This window comes from Poecilia formosa, unplaced genomic scaffold (assembly GCF_000485575.1).
Source record: "Poecilia formosa unplaced genomic scaffold, Poecilia_formosa-5.1.2 Scaffold40, whole genome shotgun sequence".
NCBI classification, from domain to species: domain Eukaryota; kingdom Metazoa; phylum Chordata; class Actinopteri; order Cyprinodontiformes; family Poeciliidae; genus Poecilia; species Poecilia formosa.
The window spans coordinates 1,879,866-1,898,523 of record NW_006799979.1 but is presented as its reverse complement, the minus strand read 5'-3'; the positions used below and the strand labels follow the sequence as shown (position 1 = coordinate 1,898,523).

At 41.4% G+C, this 18,658-nt stretch overlaps 2 protein-coding genes across 3 annotated transcripts in view; both read left to right on the top strand.

Moving 5' to 3' along the window:
• The first annotated feature begins 3,764 nt into the window (after nucleotides 1–3,764).
• LOC103137421 (synaptopodin 2-like protein) lies at nucleotides 3,765–12,885 on the top strand. Of its 2 annotated transcripts, XM_016671028.1 has the most exons (5): nucleotides 3,765–4,082; nucleotides 6,507–6,658; nucleotides 7,132–7,850; nucleotides 8,899–10,146; nucleotides 10,210–12,885. In XM_016671028.1, the coding sequence occupies exons 1-5, from the start codon at nucleotides 3,981–3,983 to the stop codon at nucleotides 11,553–11,555; spliced, it is 3,567 nt and encodes a 1,188-aa protein (XP_016526514.1). In that variant the 5' UTR covers nucleotides 3,765–3,980; the 3' UTR covers nucleotides 11,556–12,885. The 2 variants fall into 2 exon arrangements, with proteins under 2 accessions (XP_016526514.1, XP_007551216.1); XM_007551154.2 differs by having other exon boundaries at nucleotides 8,899–12,885.
• Nucleotides 12,886–16,490: 3,605 nt separating this feature from the next.
• Nucleotides 16,491–18,658, top strand: part of myoz1a (myozenin 1a) — a 5,407-nt gene continuing 3,239 nt past the window's right edge. The window contains exons 1-2 of the mRNA XM_007551155.2: nucleotides 16,491–16,671; nucleotides 17,999–18,085. Of these exons, the coding sequence (XP_007551217.1) occupies nucleotides 18,001–18,085 (85 nt within the window). The 5' untranslated portion in view covers nucleotides 16,491–16,671; nucleotides 17,999–18,000. The remainder of the gene's footprint in view (nucleotides 16,672–17,998; nucleotides 18,086–18,658) is intronic.

The following is an 18,658-nucleotide window of genomic DNA, read 5'->3' as shown; positions in this document are numbered from 1 at the left end:
TTTTTTTTTTTTTTTTTTTACCGAGCCACAGATAGTGGAGAGAGACACCAAGGGGATTTAAAAAGTACTGCAAGCACTTTTGTTAACTGAAACCAAAACATCTGTTTTTTCTTATAATTCCAGAATTTTAACAAAACCATGAAAAGATATTTTTGTTTTACAGTATAGCATGATGTTTATAAGTCCAATATTCTCTGTCTTGTTAAAGAAAATACACTTGCATGCTATTAGTTCAATCGGTGACTGCACACTAAAGAATGCTGGGTTAAAAAGAACCCAAGAACCCAGAGCTTGGGTCAAATTTGGACCGTATAAATTGGTTGTTTTCACTCAAATTGGCTGGTTTGACCCAGAATATTGGGTTATGGAAACTACCCAGAGGTTGGGTTAGATTGACCATTGCTTAAAGTTAAAATGACCCAAAAATGTGTTGAAACTCAAAACCCATGACAAGGGTTATTATACCACAATATTTAGGTTTTGAAAACAATATTTTTTTCTTCCTTTTTCCTCCTTGTGAAGTCTCTAATAGGCCAACTCATCAGCCCATATAAATGGTTAACACACTAAATCAGTGTTTGTCTTATTTAAAAGTAGAAATACCTTTGTCACTCATTTCATCAGATTAGTTTAATTAACAACATGAGGCATCTCTGGAGTGCTTGCAACCAAACCCCCGGCCTCATACTGACGTTTTTTTTGTTTGTTTGTTTGTTTGTTTGATGCTTCCAGTTTGCCTCCCTGTCATGTGTTGAACTCGTGACCCTGGTTTGTGCCCAGATTGACCTGCACCCCTCCCAGGACTCCCACTGCCCTGGGAGAGAAGTGTTCACGTAGCATCTGCTGCTTGAGACAGACACTGAGCCAGGTGGCCGCCGAAAACCTGCGTACGCTGCCACCACCGGTGAGTCAGGCGGACATGCCTGCACACTCATCTGAGCTCACACACGAAAACAACAATTGGGACCATCTGTCTGAGAAATATGTTGCACAAGAGACCGCTCTGAATAAGCCCAGATTGGTCAAAGGCGAAACCAGCTCATGGTTTTTCTCCAGTGTGTCACAATCTTTGGGCGTTTGCATGTTGGTTCTCAGTTTAGGTCTTTTTTTGTTGTTGTTTTTTTAACTGGTGTCTCTCAGTAGTGGTTAATTTATTTGTGTTGAATTTCTTAGTAGTTGTCCTTTTCTGTGTGTTATTGTTTGGACTCCTATATAGGTATCAATCCTTAGTTTTTGATTAGTTTGATCTTCCGTTTCCTCTGTTTCAGTTTCTTCTGTGTCCATTATTTCACCTTTTCTCAGTAGCAAGCTTAACGTCTTCCGCAGCTGTTCTTTATTCATTGATTGTGCTCACCTGGTCCCACAATCACATCTCCACAAGCTATAGGCTTTTTGGTGTACTGCTGGATTCTTCCATTACTTCCTTCCCTCATGTTCTGTAAGTTTACTCAGTTTCATCACTAATTTCAGTTCCTATCATGCGTCTGCCTCCGCCCTGCTCCCATTCGGGTTGAAACATGACATCAAGGTGGTTGTGCTGCTCCTGAAATGAGTATTTCAACCTCCTATTTGAGGTTTTATGACCAATAAGCTGTTGAAGTCAGCGTAGGCAGTCGAATGTATTTACTAATGATCTGTGGCCGTGACAGGAAACCTCTCATGTAGCTCCACAGTATCATCTTTGCTGTCATAATCACACCAGCAAAAGCCCTTTGGGACATTTAAGATTCAGTAAATTAATAACTCACTTAAGGAGAAAGAAAAGCTACAAACGATGGTGTGGGAAGCTTATTTGGATTCCATGTATACTAATGAGAACTTGAAACTGAATGGTACTGCTATTTATTTTTTTTTTTTTTAATGAGCTGAACTTCCTAAATGTGGATAAAGCAAATATCTACACTGCAGCTTTTAGGTGTAAGCATGGGACTTTTGTGAAAAACAAGCAGCAGATGTTTTTTCTCTCCTAGACACAGTGTGTGTGTGAATTTTAGTGTTTACATGCACAAGGTGTTAGCAGACTTTTAGAGGACCCAAATTGGTAATTTAGACCTATGGCTTTAAGCTTGACTAGATTCAAGAATGTAAAAGTAGTAACTGGAAACTGAAGCACCAACCCTAAAAACTAATAGAATATACTAAAAGTTTTTTTTTTATAGCCTGAATTGATATATTATGGAAATACAGTGAAGGTCATAAGCTGCAGCTACATTTTGTTACATTTCTACACCTTCCCTCAGTTTCTCCTACAGGTGTGTGAAAAAGCTTTCCACAGCCTCCAACAAGGTTTCTTCTAGAATTGCCTTTCATTTGAAATCTAATAAAAGATGCAGAAGCAATGCTGAAAGTACTGTATGATAAACAACCATATTATTCAGAAGTAAGCAGAGGAACATGAGCTGACAAGTAGTTATTCTATTCTTGACCAGTAGGGGGAGTAGGAGGACGAAGTTTTTTTTTGGTTTTTTGTTTTTTCCCCATCTTAATTCTGAATATCGTAGCGCTTTTTGGTGAATTCATACAAAAAAAAAACCTCTTGTCATGCAGTCCAGTGTGGTTGAACGTTTTTCTGAAAACAAAAAGCAAACAGACTATGACAAGCGGACTGTCATGTTTTAGAGTGTATGTGACCCGGGGCTGATCTTGGTTACCGTCCTGAGGTCTGGAGACAGGTGCAGAGCACGGCTGCAAAACGGAGCAGCTATCAATATATGCCTCATTGGTAATAGCAGTGTAACCTTCACAAACAAATTTATTCTAATGCCAAGTCCTCCGAGAAAAAGTCAGCACACTTAGATTTATTTAAGTTTTCTCCATTTTGTTTTTCATTAATCAATTACTTTACTTTTTTTTTAGGATGAAAATCGGAAGAGAATAAATTGAAATATAACTTTAGAGTAAAGTCGAAAACATTTTCTGTTCTTGAAAATTAATTTTAATCTAACCGCATGTTTCCATAAGTCATGCTTACACAAAGAGAGCAGTGCAAAAGCCAAAACACACTTTCACACAACTTCAGCATTAACATGGTCAAAATCTGATAATCTTGGGTTTTATTGTGCTTATTTGTTGCAGTATGGATGTACAAAAAAACCTTTTTTTTTTTTTTTTACACAAGGCACCACTCTGATATTTGAAACACACAAGAAAACACCTGTAGAAACTGATAGTGTCCAAGGAGAGTGACATGAAGTGAAAGGGCCCAGAAACACAATCAGTCTGCAATTTCTCAACATCACTCATTTCTATCAGCACCCTTTGGCATCATTTCAAAAACTATTTGAACGTAATTGTCCGGGATTAGTGTGCCCTTTCGCCGCGAGCCTCAGACGTGAGATTTGAGAGACTGGCAGAGGGCACACTGAAGGATCCGTCATGGCCTCAATGTCAGAAATGCAACACCATTAGGATGGTTTCAATGCTAACTTTACCTTGGTCTGCAGAGAAGATGGTGGAGCAGAAGAGGTGTCAGGGTCCTATTTTTGGAGGGGCTATCATCAACCCAGAGGCATGGGTCTGAGTGACAGGACAAGTGTTGGGCTGGACCGTCCCCTCGCTCGGTTGGGGCAGACATTCTTCAGGGTAAGCAGCGTCAGGACACCCCCTCCCTCCAAGCACACACACACGCACACACACACACACGCACACACACGCACACATCATGTATCCCTTTCCCTCTCCTCCCCCCTCTACTGAAGCTAAGATGGAGGCAGCACTCTGCGTATGGGTGGATGGCACAGGAGGGGTGTGTGTGTGCGTGTGTGTGCAGGTGTGAGTACTGGCCGTGGAGCTCAGACGGCAGACGGTCCGCCAGAAGAACAGCAGGTCAGAGCTCTACGAGGGGGCCCTGACTGCTAACCATGGAGCCATAGCACTGAGGGGCCACCCTCAGATAAAAAATATAAAAGGCAAACAATATTGGATAAATAAACAAGGAAAGAGAAAACTTTTAAAAAAAAAGAACGAAAAAAGACAGAACAATGGTTGCAGAAGAAGTGATCATCACCCTGTCCGGTGGGGCGCCATGGGGTTTTCGTCTGCAGGGAGGCATGGAGCATCAGAAACCGCTCCAAGTGGCGAAGGTAAGCAGGTGACCCAGAAAGGGGAAGCAAAATCTGTTACATTTTGCTTTGCTGGGAAAAAAAAAAAAAAGTTTTAAACTATACCTTGGAGTGTGAATGAAGTCATGCTGCAACAGTAGCTGAGATATATCTGGCACTGATTTAAAGAGCTGTGAACAAAGCTGAAGTGGAACATTGGCTGCTGTGCAGGTTGGTGCTGGGCCTGAACATGAGTCATGATTTGGTTTAAAAAGAGGCTTCATGCAGCGGCGGATTGATGATCGATTAGGCAGAGTCTAATCTTGCACTTCAGAGTGTTAGAATATTTCACCTATGTACGTTTGTTAAAAAGCTTTAGCAGATTATGCAAAGTTAAAATTTAGAACCTTAGAACCGGCTTTCTATTTATTTGCATGTAATGTTGCACTGGAGGTTTTTAACATGAGGTCAAAACTGTAAATGCAACACCACATATCTGTGCACAAGTCATAGTAAATGAAATTTGTTTGATTAATGTGAGAAAATAACATGGATGGGAAACAAAAAAGAATGCTGGTCTTTATTTAAAATTTGATTTTCTGGACTAGGCAAAGCAATTCATCCATTTTTCTAGAATTTTAAAAACTTTACAAGAAAAGCGGGGATTTTTTAATTTTGGCATACTCGAATCGATCTGAGTTTAGTCTTATTCTAATTTCCTCGAAGTTCCTCCTCTATAAAAATTCAGTACAGAAATCACGGAGTGGGTTAGATAAACTTTTATCAGAAAGTCACTGGATGAATCTAAAAACACATAGAAAAACACATAGAAACCATCCTCATTCATGAATGAAAATCGTTCCTCATTCATTATTTAGCATTAATCAGATATGCTTGTCATAGTCATTTTATGAGTTATCTGTAACATATGTAATAAATAAAAATCCAATAAACTTTTACTTTTGGGTTTAAAATTAAATACTTGATTATTATTATTGGCCTGACTCAGATAGTGTTTTTTGTTTTTGTTTTTGCTTTATATATCCTTTTGCCAGGTAATCCTAAAGTGTAAGATATATAGACATCCAGACATTCTCCTCAGTGAAGATTTTAAAAATATTGCTCCCATTAACCCATCCAAAAACTCCTTTCCATTACACTGGAAATATTCTCAATTTGCCTTTCCAAGCATATTTTATGAGGCGTTGCTTGAAATTTTTGGCTAATATTGCAGACGGATGACCTTTATGGTAGTGGACAGCTGATCTGACTGACCGTCCAAAACCGCCTTCTCCTTCACCACTGCAAGCAACGAGGCACAATCGTCGCTTGTCAGGTCTTGTACTATATGGTTTCAAACAGGTGGAGCAGCCTGGGGTTTCAGTATGTCAGAGTTGTGTCTGTGATTGTGAGCCTGCATGCAGGTAATTGTGTGCGTATTTATAAGACCGAGTGTATTTCTGTGTCGTTTCATGTGGTGCATGCAAGGAGGCATGCAGGGATATTATGAGTGTTATGATTTGCAACCACAAGGTGACTGACTGAACAAATAACTTGACTTCCTGGGCCACAAGTCGGCACAGATCACTTTGAAAGGCTTAGCTAAATGAGGAGGTGGGATTTCATTACAGGCAAACCAGAATAGCTGAAAAAACTAATTAGGGAAACCAAGGCCTTAGGCCGCATTTAAATACATGATACTTAGTGAAATAAGTGCTAAATTACTTTTTAAAAGTTGTCAAAATTAAAAAAAATTTTTAAAAAAATCTACAAAGAAACATGTTAGTTTTCTGTGGGCTAAACATTTTGGTCTTTGTAGTTGTCAGGCACAAATAGCAAAAGAACCCCATGAAGATGGCCTCTGGCTGACATTTCCCTGCCAAAGTGTGTGTGAGTGCTGCCACTCGAGTTATAATTTGTGGCATTTGTCCACAGCAAGACCAGGCTGTCTTGCCAGAATCTGTTTCCTGTCAGTCACTGTCAAAAACCAAGTCAGGACAAGAAGCACAGCTCAGGTCAACCTTTTATTTCCAATCTCAGCTGTGAAAACCTCGAGATCCCAGGGAAATAATAACCTTTTCAATAAACTGCCCTGACAAAAGATAGAAGCATTGTCATGTGACAGAAACATTGGTCCTTCAAACCAAATCCTTACACCTTAGAATTGTCTTAGAGTGATTTTTAAGTAAAAATGAAAATATACTGGGAAGTCCATTCACATCTGCACATTACAAACGATTAATAATTTGACCAGCATAATGAGAAGATTTGTTTTGGACAAATCTTCTTCCGGTTTGTATTCAGATGTTGTATGTAGACTCCAGATTGCCCTAAGGATGGGATGTCAGACACTTGAACGTGTTTTAAGAGAGTTGCCCCAGGCTTATCCCTTAAACATAAAAAAGCCACATTTGCTTGTAATCAATCAAAATTCAAGATCTGTATAACATCCTTTCTCCTTTACAGGTGCGTAAACGCAGCAAGGCCTGCCGGGCTGGACTGCGGGAGGCGGATGAGCTGGTATCTATCAATGAAGAACCATGTGGATCTCTTTCCCATGCCCAGGCCATGAACCTCATCGACAGCTCCCCGGGGATACTAAACATCCTAGTCAGAAGGTAATGGTGTACCAACACTCTAAATGATGGCTGACTATGGGCATCTTTTTAATGTTGCTTGCAACTTGTCTTTATTTAGCCCAGAAAAATGTGTATTGAAAACTAGGCTTGCTTTAGCCAGTATGTACTGTCCTGATTTAACCTAAATAAGAACACATTTGATCAACTGCGACCACTTTTTAAATAGTTTACATTTAGATGTCAGTGAACATTTTTGTGATGATGTCTTTCACTTTGAACCTGACCTTGTTGTCCTTTCTGTGCCTAATTAATGCAGAACTTTGCTTTGGGGAGAAACGTTATAAGACTACTGCCATGCAGTTCAGAACCTGTAAAGAAAAAAAGCCATATATCTCTGAAAACATCAGCAAAAAACACTAATGCATTCAAATATTACTGTTGCCTGTACTGAGATTTCAAAAAGTGAGCCTCCATTACCAGACCACTGGGATAACAACTTTAATTGTTCACAGGGCGCCTGCTGCTTTTCAATCTGTTGTCCTTGTCACCCGTGCCCCGTCTCCACGGATAGATAAAGAGTACCGTGCTGCTCTAAAAGCCATGTCACCAACCCAACCCCACCACGCGCCTGTCCGAGAGGTCCACCGCAGTCGCTCCTCCTTGACCAGTGGATTAACTTCCCCACCTGGCAGCGAAGCTTATTACGGGGAGACGGATAGCGACGCAGATGTGGCGGGTTACGAAAGGCAACGGCGACAGAAACGCAGAAGCCCCAGCAACTCCAACTCCGGGAAACCACCGGGAAGGACATCTCCCGAAGGAGGGGAGACGTCGGAGATGAGCGGCTACGACAGTGCTCCAGATGCCCAGGCTTTCCCTCGTTCACTAGAAGGACGTGGAGGAAATGGAGATGAAGGAGGCAACCTTCCTGGGGTCACAAGGAAAGAGATTGTTTACAAACCGCCAGGTCCAGGGATGTGGTCCTCCCAGACATCCACTGAAACTTCCTCGATCATCTCCTCAGCAGACGACCAGGGGCCACGGGATGGAGGACAGGAGGAAGACAGTGGATTTCTAGAGCTGGCCAATGTGCCGCTTGTTTCCCCCGAGAGGGCAAAGGAGGCTCTGATGTTGGGTTCTCGCAGCCAGCTTGTGCCCATGGTGGGTCCTGTGAATAAACCCATTGATGAGGAACTTACGACAACCTACATGGAGAAGGCTAAGCAAGCTAGTAAGTAAAGCTGAGGAGGGCCACTGGTATAGACTTGCACTCCAAGCTAGATCAAGAATCATTTTCCTGTCTCACATCAGATACTATGAGCACATTTTATTTTATTTTTTACCTCCACTCTTAAAATTTTACCTGAGAATCTCCAAGTAATTAAAAGATTCAACCTTCCTCTACGGTGGAACAGAGAAATAAAAGTTAGTCTAACCTGTTAAACAAAATATAGACGCTATAGTTTACTATATTTATCTCAAGCTATGTCTGTAAAAAAAACCCAGCAATCAATCTGTGAGCAATGAAAAGCCTCTGCAGCTGCTTTCAGGAGTCAAGTGGCAACGCGAAGAGCCATATTTTTCCTACTCTTAGGGTTAGGATTTCTAAAATGGAGCCAAAAATATGAAAGAAGAGACGACACAAATAACTATTTCTCCAACTTTGTTGCAAATGTCAACATTTCAGTCGGCAACAGGGCATAATAAAATACAGTTGGAGAAAATCTGCTCAAATTGTCCATCCATAGAAATAAGCCATAAACAACTGAGCTGTGCAATCAGCTGTTCTTAAGAACTTAAATGAATTTACTCTGAGAAATCCCTTAAGTCATCACAAGGTTCAGGTTTAAATATACTGTCCTACCTTAGCCAAGACAAATTAAGAATACTATTCAGATGACAATTACTTCTAAGGAAGCAGAATAAAGTTGCTAATGATTGTTATTATTACAGTGCCAAGTTCAATCAAATGTGATACTTATCCTTTAACGTTCACATCACCGCAATTCATGTTTTTTCCCACATAGAGAGTATATGAGTCTAATAATGTGCAAATGTATCCTTCCCCAGCTAAATTGGGGAGTTTAAGACCTGCCTGGAATTTTTTCTGGAAGTGCTTCCATGGCAAGTCCAGAGATAGATACCTGATAAAGACATTTTGGTCAGGACAGTTTTAGATACTTATGTCAGAATCAGTTATGGGTTTAAAGGTTAAATCTTTCTGAGATTCATTACACTTAATCTGATGTTCCTAATATTTATACTTTTATACTCTGCAGAACTGAATCGAGGGGACACACTTCAGGACAAGCAAGTGAAGGAAGCCAAGAGCAAGTGTAGGACAATTGCCTCTTTGCTGACAGATGCGCCGAACCCTCACTCCAAAGGAGTGTTGATGTTCAAGAAAAGAAGACAGCGCTCAAAGAAATACACCCTGACAAGCTTTGGGAGTGTAGATGAAGACAGGTTTCAGGACTCACAAGAGGATGACGGGGTGTTTCCTGGCAGCGAATCTGAGTTTGATGAGGAGGGCTTCTCTGGAGCCCCAGATCCAACTTGGGATAGCGACTACCTGGATAAGCTGGAAAAGAGGGCGACGGCAGGCACAGAAGGTCGTGAGGTCGGAGCAGAAAACGCTTTGAATCCTGGTTTGAGTGACACTGTAGGAAAGGGTGCACAGTTGTTTGAGCAGCAAAGAAAAAGAGTGGATGAACTTGCAAAGAAAGGAGAGGCAGCACATTCTCATGCACCCCTTGAATCTCAAGTACAGGAGCATTGTCAGATGCATCCATTGCATCTTGAAATTCCTGCACAAGTGCAACCGACACAAGGACCTCAACAGTCACCATCTGGTCCTACACCTGCACAGGCAGTTCAGTCTCAAATTGTTAATTCCCCCCATGCAGTACCTCAAGGGAACCTACCTAACTCTACAGTGAGTGCAGTTAGCATGGTGATGGCACCTCCTCCTGTAGCACCCAAGCCAGCCACAGCCTCGGTTACAGTTCTGAGCAGTTCTGCACCCCCTCCTGAAGCCCCGTTGCCTGAACTGCCTGCAAGCAATGTTCTAAACAGAACAGCACGTCCTTTTACCCCTGGCTTCATCAGCATTCGAGCCGCAACTGCTCCTGTAACGTTTCGACCAGCTGTCTCAAAGAAGACACAGCGACCTGCCTCAGCAGCTGTTGTGACCCCACCATTTGCCACTGCTTCTGACGTAGCCAATAACACAACACCCATAACATCACAGCAACCCCCTGGTCCTCCACCGGTGGTTCCCCTGCCTTACTCCTTTCCTAAAGCTTCCCTACCCCTTACACCAGAAGCTCCTGTTACTATTCACACTCCTGCTCTTTCTGCCCCTTTTGAAACAATGCAGTCATCACCAGGATTAAGTGGTGTTCATCATTCTCCACTTTCAACTATGACCCCAGTGTCTGTGCCTTCAGGACCTAGACCTCCACAAACAGCATCAGTTCCTGTTCCTCCTTTGTCCCAAATTAATGGCTCACCTGATCCAATTGCCTCAGTGGCTCCACTCCAAGTGCCAGTGGCTCCACTCCAAGTGCCAGTGGCTCCACTCCAAGTGCCAGTGGCTCCACTCCAAGTGCCAGTGGCTCAGCCACCAGCTCCACAAGTTTCCATACCATCAGTTACTCAAGAATCTGCAATCACAAAGCCCGAAGCTGTTGTCGCAACCTCTGTTCCTGGCCCGACAGGTCGTACAGGAATCTTACTTGAAGCAAGACGGCGTAGTGGCAAACCTAAACCTATGTTTAATGTGCCAGAAGTGGTAAAGAAATCCCCAAATCCTGACTTATTATCATTGGTTCAGAACCTAGATGAAAGGTCCACCAGACACAAGTATGGCCAAACAACTGCTGACGATGTCTATGAAGAGGAGGAAAGTGGTGAGGCTGGCACAGGAAGGGTGCCACCCCCAGTTGCACCAAAACCTCGGGTCATTCATGAGACCCCACAGATTCTTCAAGCTGGGGGCAAAGGGGCTCAATTGTTTGCTAAAAGACAGAGCCGCATGGGTATGTATGTAGTCGACACCCCACCCGAGACCCCTTACCAGCAGGATGTAGCCATGCAAAATACATTTCAACAGTTTGACTCCTCTGTCAATTCTTCCCATCCCTCTCAGTGGAAATATTCTCCAAACGTCCGTGCACCTCCGCCTATTGGATACAATCCGCTGTTAGCCCCATCTCTTCCCACAGGCCCTCAGAAAGATACAGGCAACCCAGACAACAAGGCAAGAGGAAGCTCCCAAAAGGAAGGCATCAAGGCCGTGGATTTCATGAAGAGGCAGCCTTATCAGCTCAACTCTGCCATGTTCCAGTATGGGGGCAGTGTCACCAATCTGTCAGCCATGCCTTCGTACCAGGCCCAGCAGAACAACTACACAACAACAATGGTGGGAAGCTCACTGACCTCACCTCGGCAAATACCGCTCAAAACAGCCCGCGTTTATGAAATCAAGCGCTTCTCTACCCCAACACCTATGTCAGCTCCAACTATCACACCTAAAGTCATCGCTCCTCGCTCAGCTACTACCCTTGGAGAACGTTTGACTCGTTCAGGCATGACATCCCCACCTCCTATTGCCTTTGCTCCAGCTCCACCCCAGTCAGTCTGTACTTCGAAACCAGTTTTTTCTTCCTCCCAACCGACACGGCTACCCAACCTTCCAAAGTTCTCTGCCACCCCTATTCCATGCCCCGTACCTCCTTCGGTCCCCACACCTTACCCTCCAGCCTCATACTCCAGTGGGCTGCAGACAGCCAAGCAGTTTCAGAGTGCTCCAGAACTTAGCATTCTTGCATCTTTGCCCCCGCTGAAAAACATCCCGGTTCAGGCCCCCAAACCACATTTTGTTGCCACTAGGGGCGGTGCGCAGCCCCATGTCTGGAGACCAGGAGCATTTTAAAACGGCGACGCACCTGTGGGGTTAGTAATTATCAACATGAAATCTATCAGTATCGACTGTTATAATTGCTTCTTTGTTTAGTCAAAGCACATTTTTTCCTTTTAAATAACAAAAGGAAAGTTTTTGCTGGCTGCATAAACAAAGATAAGGATTTTGAGGATACTAATTTTGGAATTCTTTTAACATTTTACAATATGTTGATATACCAAGGTATTAAAAAATTAATTTTTAATACCTTGGTATTAAAAATTTTGTAAAGAACAAAACGTTAGGCAATGTTTTACCAAAGGAAATGATTTCATTATGAAGTTCAAAAAACTTCAGATTAACAAATACTTACCTATGTTCAAAACACTGAATTTGAGATATACCTTTGCTTTTGACATATACCTTGATGCTAATGGGGTAAAGCAGTACCCTGGACCTAGTTTTGATTAGGCATTTGCAGGTTTATGCCATTCATTTAGAAGAAATATAAACCCTAACGCTCACTTTAGCCTGGAAGGAATGATTTCTCATTTGCACAGGTCACATTATGTGAGCACAGTTAGAGCAATACTTATCACATGGCTAATTTTAGATGCCATTCAGGTACCAACACACTCTCATTTTGCAATGTGGTTGTTTGCAGATATATGTACATTGTTAAATTGTATTAAACAAATTCTAAATATAAAGGATGTGTATTTTACTTTGTTTTTATTCTTAGAGGAATTAATGGAAAGTCAGTGCTGTTCAATTTTGTAAAAGGTCTTAAGGAATGAGAGCAGCTGTGACGAGAGGGCGATAACATGTAATGGAGTCTTAGGTAGATCGTTGTCCATTTGTCTGAAATGGACATGGTCACATCTTTTAAAATTAAGGCTTCTGATTCATTACATACAGATTAAAATCTCACAGACTGTAGATGTGAACATGATGGCCAGGGAAGTATGATCAGATAAATATGTGGTGGAGCTTAAAGAACTGACGGATGGAAGACAGAGGCTTTATTGGTATCTTTTTTTTCCCCACAATAGTTGTGACAAAAAGCTGAAATGTAATGGAAATGTTTTGATGAAAGCAAGTAAGGCATATCTACAATTGTTTCTTCTTTTTTTTTTTACTTATGTTAAATATAATTTCTGATTAATGTTTGTATTTACAATACAAACAGCTAAAGACACTAAAATGTTGCATATAGTTATGTTGAGGTGTAAAATATGTTATTCAAGCAGCTGGATAGTTAGATTAGGTGTGAAACTGTTTGTATTTTTTTTTCTGAGTTAGAGTTTATACTGAGTAAGAAAAGGCAAATATTTTGGAGAAATAAAGTTAGATTTGAAAGAACTTTGGTTGTCTGAAATGTCTGATTTCACACCACTATCTGTTGTTCTGTATATGAACTTACATTCAGCTTGCTTTTGGTCCCTAAACATACATTTTACTGTACTGTATCAACACAGTTCCTAACTTGATTATTTTTAATGCTACAGAAGAATTAAAGAAAAAAAAAAAAAAGAAAAACAACACCTATGAAATTAAAATGAGCCTTCAGACATACAATTACAAATACAGCTAATGACTTTGAGACATGTACTTATCAGTTTAACAGTGACTGAAAAGGAAAGAAATGCCATGGCAGGTTTTAAAAGGTGATGTATGTCCATACAGTATTTGAACATGATCTACAATCTTTTCATAAAAATATCAACTGTACTCTCTCTGTTCTTAAAGGAGCAAAGGAATAGTTTCCATTTGGAGATATTGGGAGAAAGTTAAATAGGGTGGTGTGTCCTGGTCAGATCAGCCTTCAGACCCAGAATTGGGATCTGGAAGCCAACATAGCCGCTTTAAAATAACCTATGATGCAGGTTTATGAACTTTTGGGGGCCGGTGATCGGGGAGGTATTCATACACCTATAAAATATCCAAACAGTCACAGAAATAAATACAAACACCCATCAGAAATGTCTCAGTCACGCAGAAGGTTTGAAATCTGAAACTCCTCGACGAAAGGGGACAAGAACTGCACATCCATACCGCCCTCTGCAGGAAATAATGCGGAACAACAACTGACCTCAACCATCAAGCAATCCAGCTTTAATACTCACAGTTGGCTCATAAAATGTAATATCAAAATGTTATTGGAGCACCTTTTATCGTTTGTCAGCATAATCTTCACGAGTCTTTTCAACAAGTCATAACATTTATTACAACACGGAGTTGCATTAATTCTTAATGCGATAACAGGAGAGCTGGACCTCCGAAATGTCCTGTGGTGGGATTGAGGTTCTGATTCAATTCCTTGTACTGACACAAATAGCAAATCAGACAATCACAAAACGCATCAGACAACCATCTCTGAATGCACAATAAATTGCCTTTTAAAACAATTTAACTAACATATCCGTCCCTTTAGAACCATGGTGTACCCATCCAATAAGGACTTTTTGTGTTCCACGTGTGACAATAATCTCCTGTATTCCTCAGGAGCCGTAGCTGAAGGATACTCATCAGAAGTAGAAGTAAATCTTACAGAAAATCGCTGGGCTCACCTGAAAACGCCTCTGAAAAAGAGAAGTCCTATGAGACTAAAACGTGCGAAGAAACTTTAACAGGTAGAGCGACCAAATATTGTCTTGTCAAGGCATGTGATGCAGAGAAACTCCAAACAAAGAGGTACTGAATGAATCAAAGACAATACCATCATAATAGCTGTTCCTGTTCAGAGTGCACATCAATGCAACTGACCAATTGCAATTTTTTTTTTTTTGCCTTTATTTCTAGTTTAATTTTATGGGTAGATTTTACATTACATAAAATTATATAAATATGTATGTTGATTTAAACTGACTTATTGTTTGTTTCATAAAAAAAAACACTACTGTGACCATTATTTAATACATTTGTATTCCAAAGAAAACTGTCTTTCACATACAACTTGGAATGTCATCATAGGAAAAATCGTGAGAAATTCTTTTCAGTCATTTATTCTCTTTCTAACGTGAACTGCAGCCTCTGCGTGGCGCTGTGGCACTAGACAGATGCACGCTGCCCCCTGCCATTTACACTCATACTGTGCCTAATAATAGAGTTGTCAAAATCCAAACCAAATACTATTTATGCACAAGGGAAATTACATGGCTATAATGAATTAAGTGTTAATGTAACAGCCAAAATTAAACTGAGCAAAAAATACAACTGGGTCAGGTTTTTGGGGAAGCTCATTTTTGAAAATAGCACACCCTGCAGTTTTCATGGGGAGACTCAATATGTATTATTATTTTTCTTCATATATATATATATATATATATATACACCTTATTTTCTACACTGACTTTTAAAAGTATTTTCTTTAATATTATGTCTTCACAACAAGTGACGTCAGTGTATTTTATTAAAATTTTAGCAGCACACTATTTTGAAGTTGAAGGGAAGTCCTGCAAGATTTTACTTCAAAACATCTAGAAATCATCTAGTCAATTTGAAAACATCTAGTCAATTACCTTCGGAAGTCATCTCAGTAAATAGTTCAAAGATGTGTAAGTAAATTTAAAATAAATTTGTTTGCTGGAGAACATTGGTGACCAAGCGACTCAGTGAGGCCAAGGAACACACTGGGTCAGGAAACTGAACTTTTTAGCCTACGTGGTACAGTATGTCTGGTTAAAATCGAACATGTTACTCTGAATGGATGCTTTTCTTCAGAACAGATAAGGGAGACTCATCTTTCCATCCCGGGAGAAAATCTGCTGCAAACGATTGTGGAGGTTCACTCTCAGGTAGGACAACAACGGTAAACATGCAACCAACTGAAATAAAATGGTTTAGATCAAAGCATTTCCAGAGTTTGAACGGACTGTTACAAAATCCAGACCTGAATCTTATTGGAAATCTGACAATTCTCAGATTTGTAATTTTATAGCAATCTTAAAAAAATGGATGAGATCGCTCTATCCCAGTAAAATGCATTGAAGTTTGTGATCGTATGTATTTCATGGATGTTTTGTGCAGCATCAGTTTCAACTTAAAAAAAATCATGTATATAGAATCAATCCATCCATCAAGGGTAAGTTTTCCCAGAAATTTTCCCCAGCAGTTCTCAGGGGAAAAGGGCAGTGTCCACACTGGGCAGGTCACCAGTCCATCGCAGAGATACATTCAGACACACGGGACAAACAACCACTCATGTACACAGTCATACCAAAGGAAAATTTAGAGACCAAATGACCTAAAAGTAATGTCTTTGGACTACGGGAGGAAGCCAGAGTGCCTGGGGAGAACTCATGGAGAACATTCAAAGACCATAGACTGGGACTCTGGAGGTGACCTGCTGCAAGGCAACAGTGTGCAACGGCGACACCGTGCAGCCGATTACAGAATTCCCTGGAAAGAAAGAAATAAGATACATCTACTACTTTTTTAAACATTTTTTTCAGGACTCTGTTTCTACATCCCTGATTTATATTGCGATTGAAACCGATGAGCTTGTGATGTTGGATGTTGGTATTATTCTACAATTACCTGTGACTGTTAAGGACATGAGCAGTCCTTTGAAACTCAAACTGATTTGGCCTTCATGTATATCCACACATGTTCTTAACCTTTGACTTGCTCTCTCTGCACTCACTCTTAGACCCCTCCTCTATCCTCCATGTCTTTCTTCGCACCCCAAACACTCTTTGAGAGTCCCCCCGAGGCTCTGAAGTCCTGTTCCCCCTCGTTCTCCGCAGCTAAATATAGGCTGCGGAGCCATCTGCAAGAATGATTTTGTTCCTTTAATATCGCCATCAGCGATTTCGACCGGCCAAGAGAGACTTCTCCACCCCGGCTTAATGACCCCCTTTCCATTCCGTATTCACACTCCTAACTTCAGCCTCCTCCTCCCCGCCTTGACATCAACACTCCTACCGCACCCCCTGCAAACCTCCCGCCAGTCCTCCCCCCCACAACTGAACCTTTCTGCAAGATCTGGTATCTGAGTGTTGCTTTGCACTTTCCGGGACCTGAGTCCAGTCATTCGTGGGGTCAGAGGCACTAAGGGATTTGTACCTCTGTGTTTGAGATCAATATCTTCCTCTCTGTTTGGTATTTATAGGTCCTTCTCTCCTCACAGGATTACAACAGAATCCCGGTGAGTGGATCTAAACCTGTTGGTGTGCTTTTGGTTTTTTCTTTTTTCTTTTTCTGTAGATTACTCGACTAAAGCTGCAGCCTTTCAACTCTGGATGTTGCATAGTGGCAAAAGAACAAAATGGTTTTCCCAAACATAAGCTACACAGGCTATTTGGCTAGTGATGGTGGGGGAAATAGATTTATTTGTAAAGCCTTAAAAAGCTAAATAAAGAGCTGAATGTGCTGACTGTAACAGAAGTTTTATATAGTGTTATCAGAGCCGCCTTAGAGGTGGGCACCAAATCTCCACAGCTCTCCTACCATGAAATTATCGCACTGCATCAAAAATCCTCCTCATTAACAAGCACTCCAGTTCTGACCCTTGTGTGTCTCAAATGGGCACTTCCAGCTGATTTTCTGGAGGTGTGTTTTGTGTTCTTCGGAGTTTGCTTCAAGCCCGTTTGATAGCCTTATGACGCCATTGCATGTCGCTAAAATGTCTTGGCTGGAAATGGCTTTTAAAAATAGCCGCAGTGGGTTCAGTTACAGCCAGTAGATGTGATGTGATGTTTTGCCACTAAACATGGACCTTAAAGAAAAATGTTTATGGCTGAGTTTGCAGACATTTGGACATAAAAATCTGCATGTGAAATGTAAAAACGTTAGGTACATGTGATAAAGTAAGATGCTTATTAGAGAATGGGTTGGTGGTACGGCTGGAAAGTAATGTTCAGGAGTTTCAGGTGGGAAAGGTCTCGGCATAGGAAATCGTGGACAGTATCCCATCGTTTTTACCTGCAGAAAAACCTGATGAGAAGTTCCTTGGTGAACCTCGGCGTACTTCCGTTGAGTCTGTCGGATGTGAGAACAGATCTCGTGTCCCCAAACAAAAGCTGAAGCACAGATTGAGCTAAATGTTTCTTTTGAGGGGGAAGACGTGCGTCCCACGGGGGAACGCGAAGAATCCAGAGTCTCTGACACTTCCCATGAGTGTGAAGAACTAGGGGGGACGTGTGTTGTCTTGCAAATGTGTTACATTGATCTCCTTCGAGCCGAACTTGCAGGGGTTGGCGGTAGGTTATGGTGCTAATGATCCTAAGTTATGCTCAGAAGCTGGTGGAGATCAGTCGTAAATTAAAACCTTTTCTAACCCTCCTCTTCTCCTCAGAATCCTTTGCGACTTGCATTTCATCTTTTGAAGCTCTTTTTTTTTCTTTTCTTGCCTAGTAAATTTCAAATGCAGGAATGCTGTCCTGCATTTCTGTACCCGCGGGTAACGTTCTATGATAGATAGATAGATAGCATTTATTGTCACTGAACAGAATGGTTTCTCCCTCTCCCTCCAGCCATGCCTCTGGGAACACCTGCCCCCCTAAACAAGCGGAAAAAGCCCTCCAAGATCATAACCGACCTATCGCATATCAGCCAGGATGGTAAGGCTGACGCAAAATGATGTGAATATGAAATTACCGCTGCTCAGTAAAAGCCTTTCAGGACATAAAACGGGTGTACGCAGACACAGAAGAGGGTTGCACACTGCAGGCGATGTGCTGTGAAACAATATTAAAGCCTTAAAACTTTGTTTCAGTTTAATTCTAACTCCTTTTTCCAGACTTCTTCCGTCCTTCACAGTCATTTTACTGTATAAAACAGAGATTCTCTAAGAATTTAGATTGGCAGGGTTGGAACAAGGACAGAAAGACTTCAGGCAGGACTTAATGGAGGAAAGAAGGACCGAAATGGTCGAACAAGGAGGGAAACAATGAAAAGACAGAAGGAAGAGAAGAAGGAATGAGAGAAGGGAGAGAGGTTTTAATGAAAAAATGGCAGTGAGACTGCATGGAAGAACAGCATGAAGACACTGAGGAAAAAGACACAAAAAGGATGAGAAGAAAGTGAACAAGTAACAGAAGAAGGGCAGAAAGAAAGGACACAAGGAAGGAAGAAGAGTATGACAAGAGGAAGGAAGGAAGGAAGGAAGGAAGGAAGGAAGGAAGGAAGGAAGG

What these genes read in the sequence shown, in the direction of transcription:
- LOC103137421 (XM_007551154.2), top strand. Translation starts at nt 3,981, where the DNA reads ATGGTTGCAGAAGAAGTGATCATCACCCTGTCCGGTGGGGCGCCATGG. An exon ending in CTAAACATCCTAGTCAGAAG is followed by an intron (nt 6,659 to 7,131) that starts GTAATGGTGTAC and finishes AATTGTTCACAG; the next exon opens with GGCGCCTGCTGCTTTTCAAT. An exon ending in GGAGAAGGCTAAGCAAGCTA is followed by an intron (nt 7,851 to 8,898) that starts GTAAGTAAAGCT and finishes TATACTCTGCAG; the next exon opens with AACTGAATCGAGGGGACACA.